The 20008-nt window shown below is 43.7% G+C and overlaps 1 protein-coding gene and 1 long non-coding RNA gene across 4 annotated transcripts; one reads left to right on the top strand and one right to left on the bottom strand.

Annotated features, from left to right (window-relative positions):
• Positions 1-837: 837 nt before the first annotated feature.
• LOC118369597 (organic solute transporter subunit alpha-like) lies at positions 838-19692 on the bottom strand. Of its 3 annotated transcripts, none has more exons than XM_035754102.2 (9): positions 19453-19692; positions 19085-19178; positions 8650-8801; positions 8102-8175; positions 7495-7653; positions 6682-6793; positions 6357-6503; positions 5884-5989; positions 838-5737 (listed from the first exon to the last, which is right to left on the bottom strand). In XM_035754102.2, exons 2-9 carry the CDS (start codon positions 19152-19154, stop codon positions 5586-5588), a joined length of 972 nt encoding a protein of 323 aa, XP_035609995.2. In that variant the 5' UTR covers positions 19155-19178; positions 19453-19692; the 3' UTR covers positions 838-5585. The 3 variants fall into 3 exon arrangements, with proteins under 3 accessions (XP_035609995.2, XP_035609988.2, XP_052356548.1); XM_035754095.2 differs by having other exon boundaries at positions 19409-19692; XM_052500588.1 differs by having other exon boundaries at positions 19085-19691.
• Positions 7663-8742, top strand: LOC118369606 (uncharacterized). Its single transcript, XR_008097295.1, has 3 exons — positions 7663-7911; positions 8328-8413; positions 8603-8742. It is a non-coding gene; the product is annotated as an uncharacterized LOC118369606 (long non-coding RNA).
• Positions 19693-20008: the final 316 nt, after the last annotated feature.

Below are 20008 nucleotides of genomic sequence, written 5' to 3' on the forward strand. Positions count from 1 at the left end.
TGCCGGGTTGATGGTGCCACGTGACGTAGCCTTCATTAGAATTGGTCATGTACCGTTAGCATGGTCGTATCAGGGTGTGGAAGCAGCAGGGAATGGACTTGGACTGAAACTAACCACCAGGGCATGGTTTCTACGTCTCCCTCTTGTCGGGTCTTTAGAATCCTTAATGTGATGACATGCTATTTTTCCAAATCGATTACCTAACGTTAAATTGATTACGTGATTTAATTTAATCATGCAACAATTAACTCATTAATAACAAGGGGCACCACAGAGAAGTTTATTTAAGGAGTTCCGTCTTCCGAATGAACTCTTAGAGCGACTCGGAATGGTTCCCCATCTCTTACATTTCAGGCATTAATTATTATTTACCTTCTATCAGTCTCATCTGAATGTCGTAAAATTCTTGGTTATGTCACGCCCTGACCATAGATTACTTTGTATGTTTCTATTTTTCGTTTGGTCAGGGTGTGATGTGGGTGGGTATTCTATGTTGTATGTCTAGGTGTTGTGTTTCTTTGTTTCGGCCTTGTATGGTTCCCAATCAGAGGCAGCTGGTTATCGTTGTCTCTGATTGAGAAACATACTTAGGTATTCTGTTTTCCCACTTTTGTTTGTGGGTAGTTGTTTTCTGTTTAGTGTCACCTTGCAGAGCTGTTTAGTTTCTTCCATTCACTTCGTTATTTTGTTTTGTGTGTTCAGTTAATAAATGAACATGGACACTTACCACGCTGCACATTGGTCCCATATTTCATACTCGTCGCCAGACGATGCAGAGATCCGTTACAGGTTATCTGCATGAACCCTAGTTTCCATAATGAGTCAGAAATATACAAATTGGCTTAATTATTTATTTACTAACAAAATAAATCACAGAAATACATAAACAAACAGATATTGGTTACTAACAATGATAGAAAAGTCCCTAGCGGACTTAGCCAATATGACGGCTTGGTGGACAAAAAGGAGAATAGTTGTAATTTATATATTTACGCCCATATGTCGTTGTCTTCCTCACTGTTGGAATCCTTGATAGTCCTTTAGGGTTCATCAGGGTCTCTGGTTAACTTTCCCAGGAGTCACAATGTCTTTCATGGATGTACGTGGTTAAATTGGATACTTCAGAGTACCATTCGGAAGTGTTCTCATAGATGCGTCAACGTTTGTTGGTATTCTTGTTCTACATTTACGTCATTTCTAGCTGCAGACTAGTAATTATACGTCTAAGATTTGCTCTTATTCTGTAGTGATCGATAGTCTCAGAGTTGAACCATTTCCAGACGTGTAGCCAATGCTCCGCATAGTATGGTCTTGTCCTTTGGTAGAGTTGTAGTGCCAACTATTTCAACATGTTGCGTCAGCTGCATGTTTTCTAGAATTCGAAATTCAACCATTTGCAACCCTAGCTTAGTTTGCGTGGTCTGCTGTGAATTTCATCAGGATTTTATACATTTCAGTAGAAAGGGGCAGTTCCATGATGCCGACGGAATGTCAATGCTCACGTGGGTGTGGACACTGACTAGCTAATTTTCATATGAAAATTCATACTCTCATTTAGAAGGTTAACACATTGCATCTTTTCACAAATAGTTTAATCACATATGTGTCACAATATTTAGATGTAAACCTGACAGCTGAGAAATGTACACTTTAAGAGATACCTTTGTGTTTCTTATCCTTCGTGAGATCACCAAAATAAACACACTCATCTTAACTGTGTCCACAGACCATTCCCAAAAGTGTCAATATTGCTTAATTATCCCGTTTTGGGGATTTAGGAGTTTGGCCAAGTCTATCTTCAATACTGCATGGCAGTTTCTACCAGGTCTTTATGATCCTCCCCCCAGGACACGTCAGACACTCTCTTTCTGATAATAGAATAAAAATGCATCCGTTTGTTCTGGATTCTTTCAGTAACATAAATAACATACTTAATGCATAATAATTCTAATTTGTTTATTCCCGTTCCTGAAATGACTTAAAGTGTTCTTATACCCGAGTGGCGCAGTGGACAAAGGCACTGCATCGCAGTGTTGCGGTATGACCGGGAGTCCCATAGGGCGACGCACAATTGGCCCAACGTCATCCAGGTTAGGGGAGGGTTTGTCAGGGGGGGGGTTTACTTGGCTCATCGCGCTCTAGCGACTCCTTGTGGCGGGCCGGGCGCCTGCAGACTGACCGTGGTCATCAGTTGCACAGTGTTTCCTGACACATTGGTGCAGCTGGCTTCCAGAAAAAGCAAGCAGATGTTAAGAAGCACGGCTTGGCCATGTTTCTGAGGACGCATGACTCGACCTTCGCCTCTGCCGAGCCCTTTGGGGAGTTGCAGCTACGAGACTAGATCGTAATCACAAAATTGGGAAGAAAGAGGGTATATATTGCAACAAATATTGAAATAAAATGTTCTGATAATGTTCATATAGTTTAATTTACTGCAAAACTCTCTTTTCTGTAACTTGCTGTCAGAGCATGCCACTGTAACCAGATGCCACTGATGCCAGCTGTGCCCAATCAAAACTGTGTCCCCAAAGGGAGGAAGAGAAAAACATCTTTATTCCTTTTCTCCGTCGGATCTGAAACCAAACCATCAGCCTCAGTCTCAGCCTGATGCTTTGTAGGGGAAAGGAACACTAGTTCTATTCCGTGGGACTGAACAAACAGACTGGAGCTGGACACTAATTTGGACGCTTATAAGAAATGCCGCTACGTCCTCCGACAAACCATCAAACAGGCAAAGCGTCAATACAGGACTAGGATGGAGTCCTACTAGACTGGCGCTCGTCGGATGTGGCAGGGTTTGCAAACTATTACGGACTACAAAGGGAAACACAGCCACGAGCTGCTCAGTGAAGCGAGCCTACCCAACAAGTTAAAATGCCTTTTATGCGCACTTTGAGGCAAGCAACTCTGAAACATGCATGAGAGCACCAACTGTTCTGGATGACTGTGTGATCACACTTTTCGAATCCGATGTGAGCAAGACCTTCAAACAGGTCAAAAAGCCACTCGGCCAGACGGATTACCATGACGTGTACTCAAAGCATACACAGACCGACTGGCAAGTGTCTGACATTTACAACCTTTCCCTGACCTAGTCTGTAATACCTACATGTTTCAAGGAGACCACCATAGTTGCTGTGCTCAAGAAAGGGAAGGTAACCTGCCTAAATGATTACCTCCCCGTAGCACTCAAGTCGGTAGCCATGAAGTGCTATGAAAGGCTCACAACCCCATTATCCCGGGAACCCTAGACCCACTCCAATTTGCATACCACCCCAACAGATGACGCAATCTCAATCGCACTCCACACTGCCCTTTCCCACCTGGACAAAAGGAACACCTATGTGAGAATGCTATTTATTGACTACAGCTCAGCGTTCAACACCATAAAGCTCACAAAGCTCATCATCCTCCACGCTGATCCTCCAAACGGGGGCCCCTCAGGGGTGCGTGCTCAGTCCCCTCCTGTACTCCCTGTACGGCCAGGCACAACTCCAACACCATCATTAAGTTTGCTGATGACAACAGTAGTAGGCCTGATCCCCGACAACAACGAGACAGTCTATAGGGGACGTCAGAGACGTGGCCGTGTGGTGCCAGGACACCAACCTCTCCCTGAACATGATCAAGACAAAAGGAGATGATTGTGGACTACAGGAAAAGGAGGACTGAGCACGCCCCCATTCTCATTGACGGGGCTGTAGTGGAGCAGGTTGAGTTTTTCAAGTTCCTTAGTATCCACATCACCAACAAACTAACATGGTCCAAGCCCCCCAAGAAAGTTGTGAAGAGGGCAGGACAAAACCTATTCCCAATCAGGAGACTGAAAAGATTTGGCATGGGTCCTCAAATCCTCAAAAGGTTCTACAGATGCACCAGAGAGCATCCTGACTAGTTGCATCACTGCCTGGCATGGAAACTGCTCGGGCCTCTGACCACAAGGCACTACAGAGGGTAGTGCGTACGGCCCAGTACATCACTGGGGCCAAGCTTCCTGCCATCCAGGACCTCTATACCAGGCCGTGTCAGAGGACTCCAGCCACCCAAGTAATAGACTGTTCTCTCTGCTACCGCACAGCAAGCGGTACCGGAGCACCAAGTCTAGGTCCAAGAGGCTTCAAAACAGCTTCTACCCCCAAGCCATAAGACTCTAGAACATCTAATTAAGTGGCTACCTAGACTATTTGCATTGCCCACCCCTCTTTTAAGCTGCTGCTACTCCGTTTATTATCTATGCATAGTCACTTTAATTACGACTAACCAGTGCCCCCGGACACTGACTTGGTACCAGTACCCCCTGTATATAGCCTCGCTATTGTTATTTTACTGCTGCTATTTAATTATTTGTTACTTTTCTTTGTTATTTTTCTTAAAACTGCATTGTTGGTTAAGGGCTTGTAAGTAAGCATTTCAGTGTACGGTACCTGTATTCGGTGCACGTGACAAATACAATTAGATTTGTAAGGGCTATTTGACCAAGAAGGAGTGACGGAGTGCTGCATCAGATGACCTGGCCTCCAGAATCATCTCAACCCAAATGATATGGTTTGGGATGAGTTGAACCGCAGAGTGAAGGAAAAGCAGCCAACAAGTGCTCAGCATATGGGGGAACTCCTTCAACACTGTTGGAAAAGCATTCCAGGTGAAGCTGGTTGAGAGAATGCTAAGCATGTGCAAAGCTGTCATCAAGGCAAAGGGTGGCTACTTTGAAGGATCTCAAATACAACATTATTTGTCTGACACTTTGTTCTTTACATGATTCCATGAGTTATTTCATAGTTTTGGTGTCTTCACTATTATTTTAATATGTAGAAAATAGTAATGAATTAGTGGGTGTGTCCAAACTTTTGACTGGTACTGTTTTTTTTACCAGGACTTCTAATCCAAACCTGTATCTGGTTTGTTGTGATAACTCAGATTCCCACAAGATACAGATCTGAAGAGGATAACGAGCTGTGGTGATCTGACCTTTAATGTTGGCATAACCTTACCCAAATGTTGTCAATGTAGGCTACTGCTTGCTCAGTGTCACTCTGTCAATCATGCCACCGCAACAAATACAGGTTTCTCCTCTACAACTACAGTCTGCCCACCATAACCCAGACCTGTGTGTGACCTGCCTACTGAAAAACAAATGACCAAATACAACTCCTCAAATTAAAACGTAAGAAAAAGAGTATACATTATAAATTGATCATTATGATACAAGTACAAAGTTCACAATGGCAAAACATATAACTTGTGATAAAAATACATTTCTGAAATCATTTGTATATTACAGTTACACAACAACAACAACACTATCACATCCAAACACAGTGACTGAGAGATGAAGAACTCTGATCCATCTTAACCACTTCGCTCACCAAGGAAAGTACTGAACTGATTTCTTATTGGACAATTCAGTGTAACAGAACAGAACAAGTTCAGGTCATCCATTGTGTTCTGTCAGTTTAGTCCATATACACATATGAGAATATATCAGTATTCTCCAACAGATCCTGATCCCACATAATTCTCCCTTAAATGTATGCACACACACACACACACACACACACACACACACACACACACACACACACACACTATGCCAGAGTTCTCTCGGCTGATAGACCAATCTTAGTGTGGTCGTCATCATGCTCGTCGTCAGGGAGTGGCTCGTACTGGCGACGATACAACAGGCGGGTTACCAAGGTGATGATGAACATCTCCAGGATTAACAACTGTTGACTCATCACTACAGAGAGAGGAGGGCGTGGGAGAGAAAGATGGGGGACAGGGAGAGAGAGAGGTCACTTCGGGTATCTTCTGGCCTGTGAGTATAGTGTGTGTGTTTAATAAGGGATATAGTGATGGATGGAGATGAGGAGGTGAGAGTCTCACAGTATCCCCTGGCCTGAGAGGAGTATGGCGGGGTGCAGGCGATCGTTCCCATCATAGCCAGGATGTTGATGATGGCAGACTGGAGCTGACTCAGCACTAGCACCAGCTACACAGACACAGCATCATGGGTAAAACATGGAAAACACTGTGCTCAGCATGAGTAAAAATGTTATCATTTGCTTTTTCAGGGTATTAACTGACCTCTGATTGGTTGAGGGGGGCCTTACTGTATACCAGAGTTCTCCAACCCTGTTCCTGGAGAGCTGCCGTCCTGCAGGTTTTCACTCAAACCCCAGTTGTAACTAACCTGATTCAGCCAATTATTAGAATCATGTGCACTAGATTAGGGCAGGAACAGGGTTGGAGTGAAAACCTGCAGGACGGTAGCTCTTCAGGAACAGGGTTGGAGAGCAGTGCTTTACGTCTTTCCTCTGATTGGCTCACTTACGTAGCGTATGCGTGTGTAATCTCACCTGGTACATGGCGTATTTGGGAATGATCTTGAGGCTGCGCAGCGTGGTCCTGAGATGCATGAACATGATGGCTACAGGCCACAGTGCTATGATGGTCAGGACCCCCACTCCCAGGGATATCCAGATGGACGCTCCTGTTACCGCCGTCTGAAACACACAAAGCGTTACCAGATAGTCCCTGGTTCCAGCCCAGGTTATGGAGATGAGCGGGACAGAGTCAACACTGTTACGTCTGTGTGTGTGTGTGTGTGTGTGTGTGTGTGTGTGTGTGTGTGTGTGTGTGTGTGTGTGTGTGTGTGTGTGTGTGTCGACGCCCCACACTCACATCTGTAACGTCGAAGTTGCCATTGGTCCAGAGGATGACTGACAGAATGGTGAAGACAACCTTCATCAGGGCGAACTGAAACGACCCCAACTTCAGCAGGAACAAACTCCGTCTGGAGAAAACCAGAGGAAAACATTCTATCAACGTATATTTAATACAGAGAATTATAATGGAGTGTAATGACACCATTTTGTTTAACATATTAGCATGATTTTATAAATTGTCATGCCTCTTTACTGAGTCCTATAGGGTGGCAATGACCAGCAAGGGGCATATTTGGGGTGATAATGTTTTCTGACATGGGTCCATAGAGACGAGGGTGAGTGGCCAGGGGTGCATTCAACCTGCCGGGGCCTGAACCAATCAGTTGGTCGTATGGAGTAGACCAAAGCGCACCGTGGTTAGAATACATTCTTCTTTATTTATTGAAGAACACTTAAACAAAACAACAAAACGACCGTGACTGCTAATGAAACAATGTGCTAACGTGCAACATAGACAATAACCCACAAAATACCCAAAGAAGATGGCTGCCTAAATATGGTTCCCAATCAGAGACAACGATAAACACCTGCCTCTAATTGAGAGCCAATCTAGGCAACCATAGACTTATATAAACACCTAGATGGAAACAACCCCATAAATCTACAAAAACCCCTAGACAGTACAAACACCCTATATGAGACGAAAACACACATACCACCCTCGTCACACCCTGACCTAGCCAAAATATATAAAAGAAAACGAAAGAATACTCAGGTCAGGGCGTGACAACCAATACAGATAGTTTTACTACTAAACAGTGTGTGTTACCGTGTGATGTTGACATGGGGTAGACAGAGGCAGCAGCAGCAACAGGGACCAGTACTGATCTTCAATTTGTTCCTCCCTGCTCGCCGTAGAAACGCCTCGTCACCCCCCACCTCCTCGATCATTAACACCAGGAACTTAAACACTACGATCGCAAAGTAGCTGTGGAGACGAGCTCAAACATGTTACACACATCAAGAACACCAAGCAGTGAAGGAGGGAAGATAGACGGAGGGAGAGATGGGTTTGGAAAGATCTACACAGACTATTGTAATGGTGTCTTCAGTATCTCTGTATGTTTTACTGACACAAGCTATGTCTTCCTGCTCTCTAAAGGGTTTCCTGTCTGTCACAGGAGGAGTCTGAGATCAAGAGAACCCCAGATCCACAGGAAGAGATAGAAGGTGGAGGAGAGGAAAGGTATGTCTTCCTGCTCTCTGAAGGGTTTCCTGTCTGTCACAGGAGGAGTCTGAGATCAAGAGAACCCCAGATCCACTCAGACACAGGAAGTGATAGAAGCTGGAGGAGAGGAAAGAGGATAGGATGGGACAGAGAGAGACAATGAAAGATAGGAGAGAGAGAGGAAAAGAGCGAGGGATGAGTAACATACCAGGCAGAGGTCATGTCAGTAAACATGGTGGCTCGGGGAATCCACATCCCCAGACAGGACATGGTGCCAATCACCTGACACACACAGCCGAGACATACAGCCTTAGTTTGGAAACTTTAACAATGCAGTCTTCCTAACCGTGCCACTGCCCTAGAATTTCCTAGTAAACTGACGGGATGAGTCATAACTAAACTTTTTTATTTTGTTCCTTGTGTTTCTCCTGTAGATGGACGTACCAGCAGGTACCAGATTAAAGGCTGCCTTCAGTGTGTTCTTACCAAGTGTTTCTACTGTAGATGGACGTACCAGCAGGTACCAGATTAAATGCTGCCTTCAGTGTGTTCTTACCATGTGTTTCTACTGTAGGGTACCAGCAGGTACCAGATTAAATGCTGCCTTCAGTGTGTTCTTAACACGTGTTTCTACTGTAGATGGACGTACCAGCAGGTACCAGATTAAATGCTGCCTTCAGTGTGTTCTTACCAAGTGTTTCTACTGTAGGGTACCAGCAGGTACCAGATTAAATGCTGCCTTCAGTGTGTTCTTACCGGCGCTGCCCCATTGACCCAGATGATTGCGCTCTTCTTGTTGGAGGGAACCTTCCGGTAGATGTACCAACACTCCTCTATGAAGACCAGCATGGACACCGCTGCCATGAAGGTCAGCACTGAGTACAGGATGATACCAAAGATGTCCAACTCTAAAGGCAGACAGAGAGACAGAGGAGGTGTTTATGGGAAGACAATGAAAAGTAGTGAACAGGAAATGAAACACAGCACCATCCCCTCTGCCAAACAGAGGAACTAACGCACACATGCAAATGCATGCACACAATTAACTAAGAATAAACTGACACATACACTTGTACACATGTCTGCAGACAGCCATGTCAAATAAAATGTTATTTGTCACATGGTTCATAAACAACCGGTTTAGACAAACCAGTGAAATGTTTACTTGTGTCCTTTTCCAACAATGCAGAGTTAAGATGATATATATACAGTACTATTCAAAAGGTTGGACACATCTACTCATTAAATTGTTTTTCTTTGTTTTTACTATCTTGACATTGCAGAATAATAGTGAAGACATCAAAACTATGAAATAACACACATGGAATCATTTAGTAACAACAACATTCCAACCGCCATGTCTTTGTGAGACACAGAGTAGGTGAACAGATGATCTCTGCATGTGTGGTTCCCACCGTGAAGCATGGAAGAGGTGTGATGGTGTGGGGTGCTTTGCTGGTGACATTCAAGGCCCACTTAACCAGCATGGCTACCACAGCATTCTGCAGCGATACGCCATCCCATCTGTTCAGCACAACAGAACAATGACCCAACACACCTCCAGGCTGTGTAAGGGCTATTTGGCCAAGAAGGAGAGTGATGGAGTGCTGCATCAGATGACCTGGCCTCCACAATCACCCGACCTCAACCCAATTGAGATGATTTGGGATGAGTTGGACTGCAGAGTGAAGGAAAAGCAGCCAACAAGTGCTCAGCATATGTGGGAACTTCACCTGGAAAAGGATTCCAGGTGAAGCTGGTTGCGAGAATGCCAAGCATTTGCAAAGCTGTCATCAAGGCAAAGGGTGGCTACTTTGAAGAATACATGTTGATTTGTTTAACATTTCTTTGGTTACTACATGATGTGTTATTTCATAGTGTTGATGTTTTCATTATTATTCTACAATGTAGAACATAGTAAAACATAAAGAAAAACGCTTGAATGAGTAGGTGTGTAAATAAATACGCAGTGAATAATGAATCACAAGTTTAAAAAAATAACATGTGGAGGCAGGGTAGCCTAGTGGTTAGAGCGTTGGACTAGTAACCGGAAGGTTGCGAGTTCAAACCCCCGAGCTGACAAGGTACATATCTGTATTTCTGCCCCTGAACAAGGCAGTTTAACCCACTGTTCCCTGGCCGTCATTGAAAATAAGAATTTGTTCTTAACCGACTTGCCTCGTTAAATAAAGGTTAAAAATATATATATATAAAAATACAGGGAGAACTGAGTCAATGTTCATTAGCATCCCCTTTAGCTACTGCACATGTAGAAGCTACTCTTCCTGGGGTCCACACAAAGAATGTACATCACAAAGTACAGAATAGTAATATACAAGACCAACATAAGATATTACATTATTATAGACAATAAATACTATTGCAGAGAATGTAATCTTAATTTCTCTAGAAAGTGTGGCAATACGTTCAACTGGCTTCACAACCACAGACCATGTGTAACCACGCCAGCCTAGGACCTACACATCCAGCTTCTTCACCTGCGGGATCGTCTGAGACCAGTCACTCAGACAGCTGATGAAACTGTGGGTTTGCACAACCGAAGAATTTCTGCACAAACTATCTCAGGGAAGCTCATCTGTGTGCTCGTCATCCTCACCAGGGTCTTGACCTGAATGCAGTTTGGCGTCGTAACTGACTTCAGTGGGAAAATGCTCACCTTCAATGGTCAGTGACACCCTTAGAGAGACGAGATCCTGCGGCCCATTGTCGTGTCAATGCAGATAGTCTGGGTAGCTATTTGATTAGCTATTTAGCTTTGGGCCTTTCTCTGACACCGCCTAGTATAGAGGTCCTGGATGGCAGGGAGATCAGCCCCAGTGATGTACTGGGCTGTACACACTACTCTCTGAAGCGCCTTGCGGTCCGATGCCAAGCAGTTGCTGTACCAAGCGGCGATACAGCCAGTCAAGATGCTCTCAATGGTGCAGTTGTAGAACTTTTTGAGGATCTGAGGGCCTATGACAAATCTTTTCAGCCTCCTGAGGGGGAAGAGGCACTGTCGTCTCCTCTTCACAACTGTGTGGGTGTGTGTGGATCATGTTAATTCCTTAGGGAAGTGGGGGAAGGAAGTCCTTGCTCCCTGATTTCTGGGAGAGCATCTTGGTTTGTGAAAGAGGCATAAGGACATGATTAGAGAAGAGAGAGAGAGAGAGGAAGGGAGGGAGGGAGATGAGACAAACCCATAAGGACATGATTAGAGAAGAGCGAGGGATGGGGAGAGGATTGTGTTTCAGTCCACTCCAGCGAGTTACAGATGTGTTTTTAACAGTGTCATGAAATTGTTGCTTCTTCAGATCAAGGGTCTGCTTACTGCAACTTAGCCATTAGGGAGGAAAATGCACCCTCCTTTCCAACACACTATATCAACACCAAGACCGGATTCAGAACTCAGGTTATCCAGAGTGATGCAGAGCAGGGGTATGAAGTAGGACTGTTGACCATGCGGTCAAACGTCAGGGATGGGCGGATCTGCAGTACACACGTTATGCCTGCCTGCTATTGGTCAGACCAACAGTTATGTCGTCCAAACAGAGCATCCGTCACATCCTATTTAAACGGTTCCTACTGTAACCGTGGGGTGCTGTAGAGGGAAACTACTTTGCGTGACAATACTTTCGGATTTTAAGTAGGCCGACATACCAGGATACAAACTATAAGCTGCATACCAGGATACACACTATAGGCTGCATACCAGGATACAAACTATAAGCTGCATACCAGGATACATACTATAGGCTGCATACCAGGATACAAACTATAAGCTGCATACCAGGATACATACTATAGGCTGCATACCAGGATACACACTATTGGCTGCATACCAGGACACACACTATAGGCTGCATACCAGGACACACACTATAGGCTGCATACCGGGATACACACTATAGGCTACATACCAGGATACAGACTATAGGCTGCATACCAGGATACAGACTATAGGCTGCATACCAGGATACAGACTATAGGCTGCATACCAGGATACATACTATAGGCTACATACCAGGATACAGATTATAGGCTGCATACCAGGATACAGATTATAGGCTGCATACCAGGATACAGACTATAGGCTACATACCAGGATACAGACTATAGGCTGCATACCAGGATACAGACTATAGGCTGCATACCAGGATACACACTATAGGCTACATACCAGGATACACACTATAGGCTACATACCAGGATACACACTATAGGCTGCATACCAGGATACACACTATAGGCTACATACCAGGATACAGACTATAGGCTACATACCAGGATACAGACTATAGGCTACATACCAGGATACAGACTATAGGCTGCATACCGGGATACAGACTATAGGCTGCATACCGGGATACAGACTATAGGCTGCATACCAGGATACACACTATAGGCTACATACCAGGATACACACTATAGGCTACATACCAGGATACACACTATAGGCTACATACCAGGGTACACACTATAGGCTACATACCAGGATACACACTATAGGCTACATACCAGTGTACACACTATAGGCTACATACCAGGATACACACTATAGGCTACATACCAGGATACACACTATAGGCTACATACCAGGATACACACTATAGGCTACATACCAGGATACACACTATAGGCTACATACCAGGATACACACTATAGGCTACATACCAGGATACACACTATAGGCTACATACTATAGGCTACATACCAGGATACAGACTATAGGCCGACATACCAGGATACATACTATAGGCTACATACCAGGATACACACTATAGGCTACATACCAGGATACACACTATAGGCTACATACCAGGATACACACTATAGGCTACATACCAGGATACACACTATAGGCTGCATACCAGGATACACACTATAGGCTACATACTATAGGCTACATACCAGGATACACACTATAGGCTACATACCAGGATACATACTATAGGCTACATACTATAGGCTACATACCAGGATACACACTATAAGCTACATACCAGGATACACACTATAGGCTACATACTATAGGCTACATACCAGGATACATACTATAGGCTACATACTATAGGCTACATACCAGGATACACACTATAAGCTACATACCAGTGTACACACTATAGGCTACATACTATAGGCTACATACCAGGATACACACTATAAGCTACATACCAGGATACACACTATAGGCTACATACTATAGGCTACATACCAGGATACATACTATAGGCTACATACTATAGGCTACATACCAGGATACACACTATAAGCTACATACCAGTGTACACACTATAGGCTACATACCAGGGTACACACTATAGGCTACATACCAGTGTACACACTATAGGCTACATACCAGTGTGTGGCCAGCCACAGGTAAAACCATAATTTTGTGGTTCAACCATCCTCGGACATCATCAAGCCTCTAAACATCAATAAATAATCTTATTGTGTGTGTGCACTGTTTCATTGCAGCCATTCCATTTCAAATCCCCGAGCTGACAAGGTAAAAATATGTGGTTCTGCCTTTGAGCAAGGCAGTTGACCCACTGTTCCCCGGGCGCCAAAGACGAGGATGTCGATTATGGCAGCCCCCCCGCACCTCTCTGATTCAAAGGGGAAGGGTTAAATGCGGAAGACACATTTCAGTCAGTTGTTTCAAAATTACTATTGGATAAAAGGGATTATTAGATTATGTAATCTCTCCAATCTCAATAGGGACTGAATGTATTATGCAGCTAAATCTGTAACTATATCCAGGTTTCCCAGCCTGGTCTCAGACTAGACGTAACATAGTAAATGTAAATCCGGGACACTCAAATTAGTATTATTTTTTAAAACCTTTATTTAACTAGGCAAGTCAGTTAAGAACAAATTCTTATTTTCAATGATGGCCTAGGAACAGTGGGTTAACTGGTCTAGGAACAGTGGGTTAACTGGTCTAGGAACACTGGGTTAACTGGTCTAGGAACAGTGGGTTAACTGGCCTAGGAACAGTGGGTTAACTGGCCTAGGAACAGTGGGTTAACTGGCCTAGGAACAGTGGGTTAACTGGTCTAGGAACACTGGGTTAACTGGTCTAGGAACAGTGGGTTAACTGGTCTAGGAACCGTGGGTTAACTGGTCTAGGAACCGTGGGTTAACTGGTCTAGGAACAGTGGGTTAACTGGTCTAGGAACACTGGGTTAACTGGTCTAGGAACACTGGGTTAACTGGTCTAGGAACACTGGGTTAACTGGTCTAGGAACAGTGGGTTAACTGGCCTAGGAACAGTGGGTTAACTGGCCTAGGAACAGTGGGTTAACTGGCCTAGGAACAGTGGGTTAACTGGTCTAGGAACAGTGGGTTAACTGGTCTAGGAACAGTGGGTTAACTGGCCTAGGAACAGTGGGTTAACTGGCCTAGGAACATTTGGTTAACTGGTCTAGGAAGAGTGGGTTAACTGGTCTAGGAAGAGTGGGTTAACTGGTCTAGGAACAGTGGGTTAACTGGTCTAGGAACAGTAGGTTAACTGGTCTAGGAACAGTGGGTTAACTGGTCTAGGAACAGTGGGTTAACTGGTCTAGGAACACTGGGTTAACTGGTCTAGGAACACTGGGTTAACTGGTCTAGGAACACTGGGTTAACTGGTCTAGGAACAGTGGGTTAACTGGTCTAGGAACAGTGGGTTAACTGGTCTAGGAACACTGGGTTAACTGGTCTAGGAACACTGGGTTAACTGGTCTAGGAACACTGGGTTAACTGGTCTAGGAACACTGGGTTAACTGGTCTAGGAACAGTGGGTTAACTGGTCTAGGAACACTGGGTTAACTGGTCTAGGAACAGTGGGTTAACTGGTCTAGGAACAGTGGGTTAACTGGTCTAGGAACACTGGGTTAACTGGTCTAGGAACAGTGGGTTAACTGCCTTGTTCATGACATTCTTGGGAGTGTGTAAATTTAAATGTTGTATTGCCACATCAATTTATCAATTGAACAGTTCGGAACATTTGGGCATACTTGATACAAAATATTGTCCTGCCTAAACTGCAATATTATGATGGCCTTTCTCTAGCATTTCAAAGATGATGAAAAACAAAACAAAATTGAAAATTCATGTTTTTTTTCTTTGTATTATCTTTTACCAGATCTAATGTGTTATATTCTCCTACATTCACTTCACATTTCCACAAAATTCAAAGTATTGCCTTTCACATGGTATCTAGAATATGCATATCCTTGCTTCAGGTCCTGAGCTACATGCAGTTAGATTAGGGTATGTCATTTTAGGCGAAAATAGAAAGGAAAAAAAAGGTATAATCCTTAAGAGAGCTGTTTTCAGTCACTGATGGGGACTGGATTAGGTGTGAGCAGTGCAGGAAGTACATATGCTCATAGCCGCCATCGATAAAAGACAGCACTGTGCAGCCGTCTTCATCGACCTGGCCAAGGCTTTCAACTGTCAATCACCGTATTCTCATCGGCAGAGTCAATCGCCTTGGTTTCTCTAATGACTGCTTTGCAGACAGAGTTCAGTGTGTCAAATCGGAGGGCATGTTATCCAGAACTCTGGCAGTTTCTATGGGTGTAGCACAGCGTTCAATTCTCAGGCCTACTCTTTTCTCTGTATATATCAATGATGTCGTTCTTGCTGCTGGCGATTCCCTGATCCACCTCTACGCAGACGACACCATTCTGTATACTTCTGGCCCCTCTTTGGACACTGTGCTAACTAACCTCCAAAGCCATACAACTCTCCTTCCGTGGCCTCCAACTGCTCCTAAACCCCAGTACAACCAAATGCATGCTTTTCAACCGTTCGCTGCCTGCACCCGCCCGCACGACCAGCATCACCACCCTGGATGGTTCCGACCTAGAATATGTGGACAACTATAAATACCTAGGTGTCTGCCTAGACTGTAAACTCTCCTTCCAGACTCATATTAAACTCATCTCCAATCCAAAATAAAATCAAGAGTCGGCTTTCTATTTCGCAACGAAGCCTCCTTCACTCACTCCGCCAAGCTTACCCTAGTAAAACTGACTATTCTACCGATTCTCGACTTCGGCATTGTCATCTACAAAATAGCTTCCAATACTCTACTCAGCAAACTGGAAGCAGTCTATCACAGTGCCATCCGTTTTGTTACAAAATCACCTTATACCACCCACCACTGCGACCTGTATGCTCTAGTCGGCTGGCCCTCGCTACATATTCGTCGCCAGACCCACTGGCTCCAGGTTATCTATAAATCTATGCTAGGTAAAGTTCCGCTTTATCTCAGCTCACTGGACATGATAACACCCACCCGTAGCACACGTTCCAGCAGGTATATCTCACTGCTCATCCCCAAAGCCAACACCTCATTTGGCCGCCTTTCCTTCCAGTTCTCTGCTGCCAGTGACTGGAACGAATTGCAAAAATCACTGAAGCTGGAGACTTATTTCCCTCACCAACTTTAAACATCAGCTATCTGAGCAGCTGTTCATAGTCCATCTGTAAATAGCCCACCCAATCTACCTACCTCATCCCCATACTGCTTTTATTTACTGTTTTATGTACTTTTCTGCTCTTTTGCACACCAGTATCTCTACTTGCACATCATCATCTGATCATGTATCACTCCAGTGTTAATCTGCTAAATTGTAATTATTCGCCTACCTCCTCATGCCTTTTGCACACAATGTATGTAGACTTTCTTTTTTTCTACTGTGTTATTGACTTGTTTATTCCATGTGTAACTCTGTGTTGTATGTGTCGCACTGCTTTGCTTTATCTTGGCCAGGTCGCAGTTGTAAATGACAACTTGTTCTCAACTAGCCTACCTGGTTAAATAAAGGTGAAATAAAATACATTTAAAAAGTTGTGCTCCAATTTTACTGAGGATAGCTTTATTTGTGACCTATGCACAAATTAGAATTGTGCCAGAGCAGAGCATGAGAGAGCTGCCACATCAATGTTACACTGAATTAATTAGTTAAGTTAAGTTATTAAATGTGCAATTTCAATGTTAATGTTATTATTCCATTAAAATGTTATATTACAATTTAAAAGAAAATTATGAATTAAAAACAACTATTGAAAACCTTTTGCCCCTGAATGTCATTTTGAAGACTGCTGGGATTTAGGGCAATTGTAAAAGTACATTAGTAAAATATTTTTAAGTACTACTTAAAAAAAACTACTTTGTATCTGTACTTTACAATTTATATTTGACAACTTTTACTACACCACAATCCTAAAAGAAAATAATGTACTTTTTAATCCTTACATTTTCCCTGACACCCAAAAGTACTTGTTACATTTTGAATGCTTAGCAGAACAGGAAATTTGTCTAATTCACACACTTATCAAGAGAACATCCCTGGTCATCCCTACTGCCTCTGATCTGGAGGACTCACTAAACACAGAACATCCCTGGTCATCCCTACTGCCTCTGATCTGGAGGACTCACTAAACACAGAACATCTCTGGTCATCCCTACTGCCTCTGATCTGGAGGACTCACTAAACAGAGAACATCCCTGGTCATCCCTACTGCCTCTGATCTGGAGGACTCACTAAACAGAGAACATCCCTGGTCATCCCTACTGCCTCTGATCTGGAGGACTCACTAAACACAGAACATCTCTGGTCATCCCTACTGCCTCTGATCTGGAGGACTCACTAAACAGAGAACATCCCTGGTCATCCCTACTGCCTCTGATCTGGAGGACTCACTAAACACAGAACATCTCTGGTCATCCCTACTGCCTCTGATCTGGAGGACTCACTAAACAGAGAACATCCCTGGTCATCCCTACTGCCTCTGATCTGGAGGACTCACTAAACAGAGAACATCCCTGGTCATCCCTACTGCCTCTGATCTGGTGAACTCACTAAACAGAGAACATCCCTGGTCATCCCTACTGCCTCTGATCTGGAGGACTCACTAAACAGAGAACATCCCTGGTCATCATTACTGCCTCTGATCTGGTGAACTCACTAAACAGAGAACATCCCTGGTCATCCCTACTGCCTCTGATCTGGAGGACTCACTAAACACAGAACATCCCTGGTCATCCCTACTGCCCCTGATCTGGTGAACTCACTAAACAGAGAACATCCCTGGTCATCCCTACTGCCTCTGATCTGGAGGACTCACTAAACAGAGAACATCCCTGGTCATCCCTACTGCCTCTGATCTGGTGGACTCACTAAACACACATGCTTTGTTTGTAAATTATGTCTGAGTGTTGAACTGTGACCCTGGCTATCTGTAAATTATGTCTGAGTGTTGAACTGTGACCCTGGCTATCTGTAAATCATGTCTGAGTGTTGGACTGTGACCCTGGCTATCCGTAAATTAAAAAAAAACAAGAAACTCGTGTCGTCTCGTTTGCTTAATAGTAAAAGTATAGACACCTTTTTAAAAGAAAATGACTCAAAAAGTTAAGGTCACCCAGTTAAATACTACTTGAGTACAAGTCAAATAATTTGGTTTTAAATGTACTTAAATATCAAAAGTAAAAGTGTAAATAATTTAAAATGTGTTATCTCAAGTATGAAAATTGGGTCGTTTTTTCCACCACTACAACATGGATTGTATGGAAAAGGACCATCAAAGAAAGAACAAAGAGAATGATTGTGCAGGTGAGATAAAGAGGGACTTTATATCAAATCTCCTCATACTGCAGATATTAAATGGTGACATGTGCAACACCATTTCCCCCCCTAGTTTATTTAAATCATTAAAATAAGACAACTAGACTTGGCTTTTAGGTATTACTTACAAAATAAAACTGATTGAATGGATTTTAACACTTCTGTGAAAGCTTATCCCATAATTTTATAGAGGTAATTGCCTCCTGGTACTTAAAAAAACCATCCCTTTTTTAAAAACAACATTTCATGAAATAACTAAAAAGTGTAAACTGAAGCCATTTATTTCCCTTCATAGTTTATTAGCCTAAGCTGACTTTCATCCACATACCACATTTTTTTTCTTCTCCAAACATAATTTTTTTTGTGTCAGCAATTAGACATTGTTCTTAGTGGGAGCTAGTTATCCCCTAGTACCCTAGCCACAACAAGTCCAAGTCCAGTCAGAAAAAAAGTAGCTGCCAGCAGAATGGAGAAACTAACGGCACTTGGCACTGGGCAGCTAAAAAGTTATCGTTGGCTAGTTATGGAAAGTGCAGCTACGGGCCTAGACGAGCGGCTCAACTCACGGAGAAGGATGTCGATGGCCACGGGAGGTTTTTCACTGCAGCTTGGGTCGATGGTTCGGTTCCCGTCCATCCTTAGTCAGCTTGGTTAGAAGTTCTAGAGCAAGTAGAGAGGGCAACGGGGGACGAAAACAAAGAGCTATCTATCACAACCACTCAGACGCATTCAGTTGGCAGCAGTCACTGGTGATAGGAAATGAATGAATAAATAAATTATGTGTGGAGTTTGGTGCATCCGCTACGGCTCCCCTCTGGAATGCGCAACTGCGGGCGAAATCAGCGATGAATCACGGATTTCTAAACACTTGATGAAATAGTTGGACCTGCCTTCTGCCCCGGCTGCACCGCACGGTCGCTTTCTTGGAACTCACGGGCTTGTCTCTACTCGTTGTAGGGCTAGGGACCCCTCCACGGGACCACTTGTGCAATCATGCCCAGCGCGCGGAGAATTACTCAAATGTTTGCCTACTAGTTCATAACAAGCCTACCCACTCCCCTCTCTCTTTCGCTCTCTCTGCAGTGAAGAGCCATACAAAATGATAGAGGCATTTGGTAGCCAAAAGGCTGTCTTTGCATGGGCAGCGTCATTAAGGGATTCCATCATGTTTCCGCCATTTTAAAGTAGTCAACTGAGTTGTATTCGGAGCATGTGACAAATAACATTTGATTTGATTCCTATGGGTTGTAGCGTCAATGGCGTTGCCCATGCTGTCACATAGGCTATAATGGTACATATACAGTATACAGATGAACCCTGTACATGCTGCGTGCTACATGAGTAGGCTCACAGAAATAACTAGTCTAAATTCCACCAGAACAAAGTACACTTTTGATGGAAAAAAAGCTCTATTAATTTAAAAAGACATTAAATAACTAGGATGTGTGTTTGTGAGAGTTTATCACTGGCAGTTAAGAACAAATTCTTAT

The sequence above is a fragment of the Oncorhynchus keta genome, chromosome 4 (assembly GCF_023373465.1).
Source record: "Oncorhynchus keta strain PuntledgeMale-10-30-2019 chromosome 4, Oket_V2, whole genome shotgun sequence".
In the NCBI taxonomy this organism is placed as follows: domain Eukaryota; kingdom Metazoa; phylum Chordata; class Actinopteri; order Salmoniformes; family Salmonidae; genus Oncorhynchus; species Oncorhynchus keta.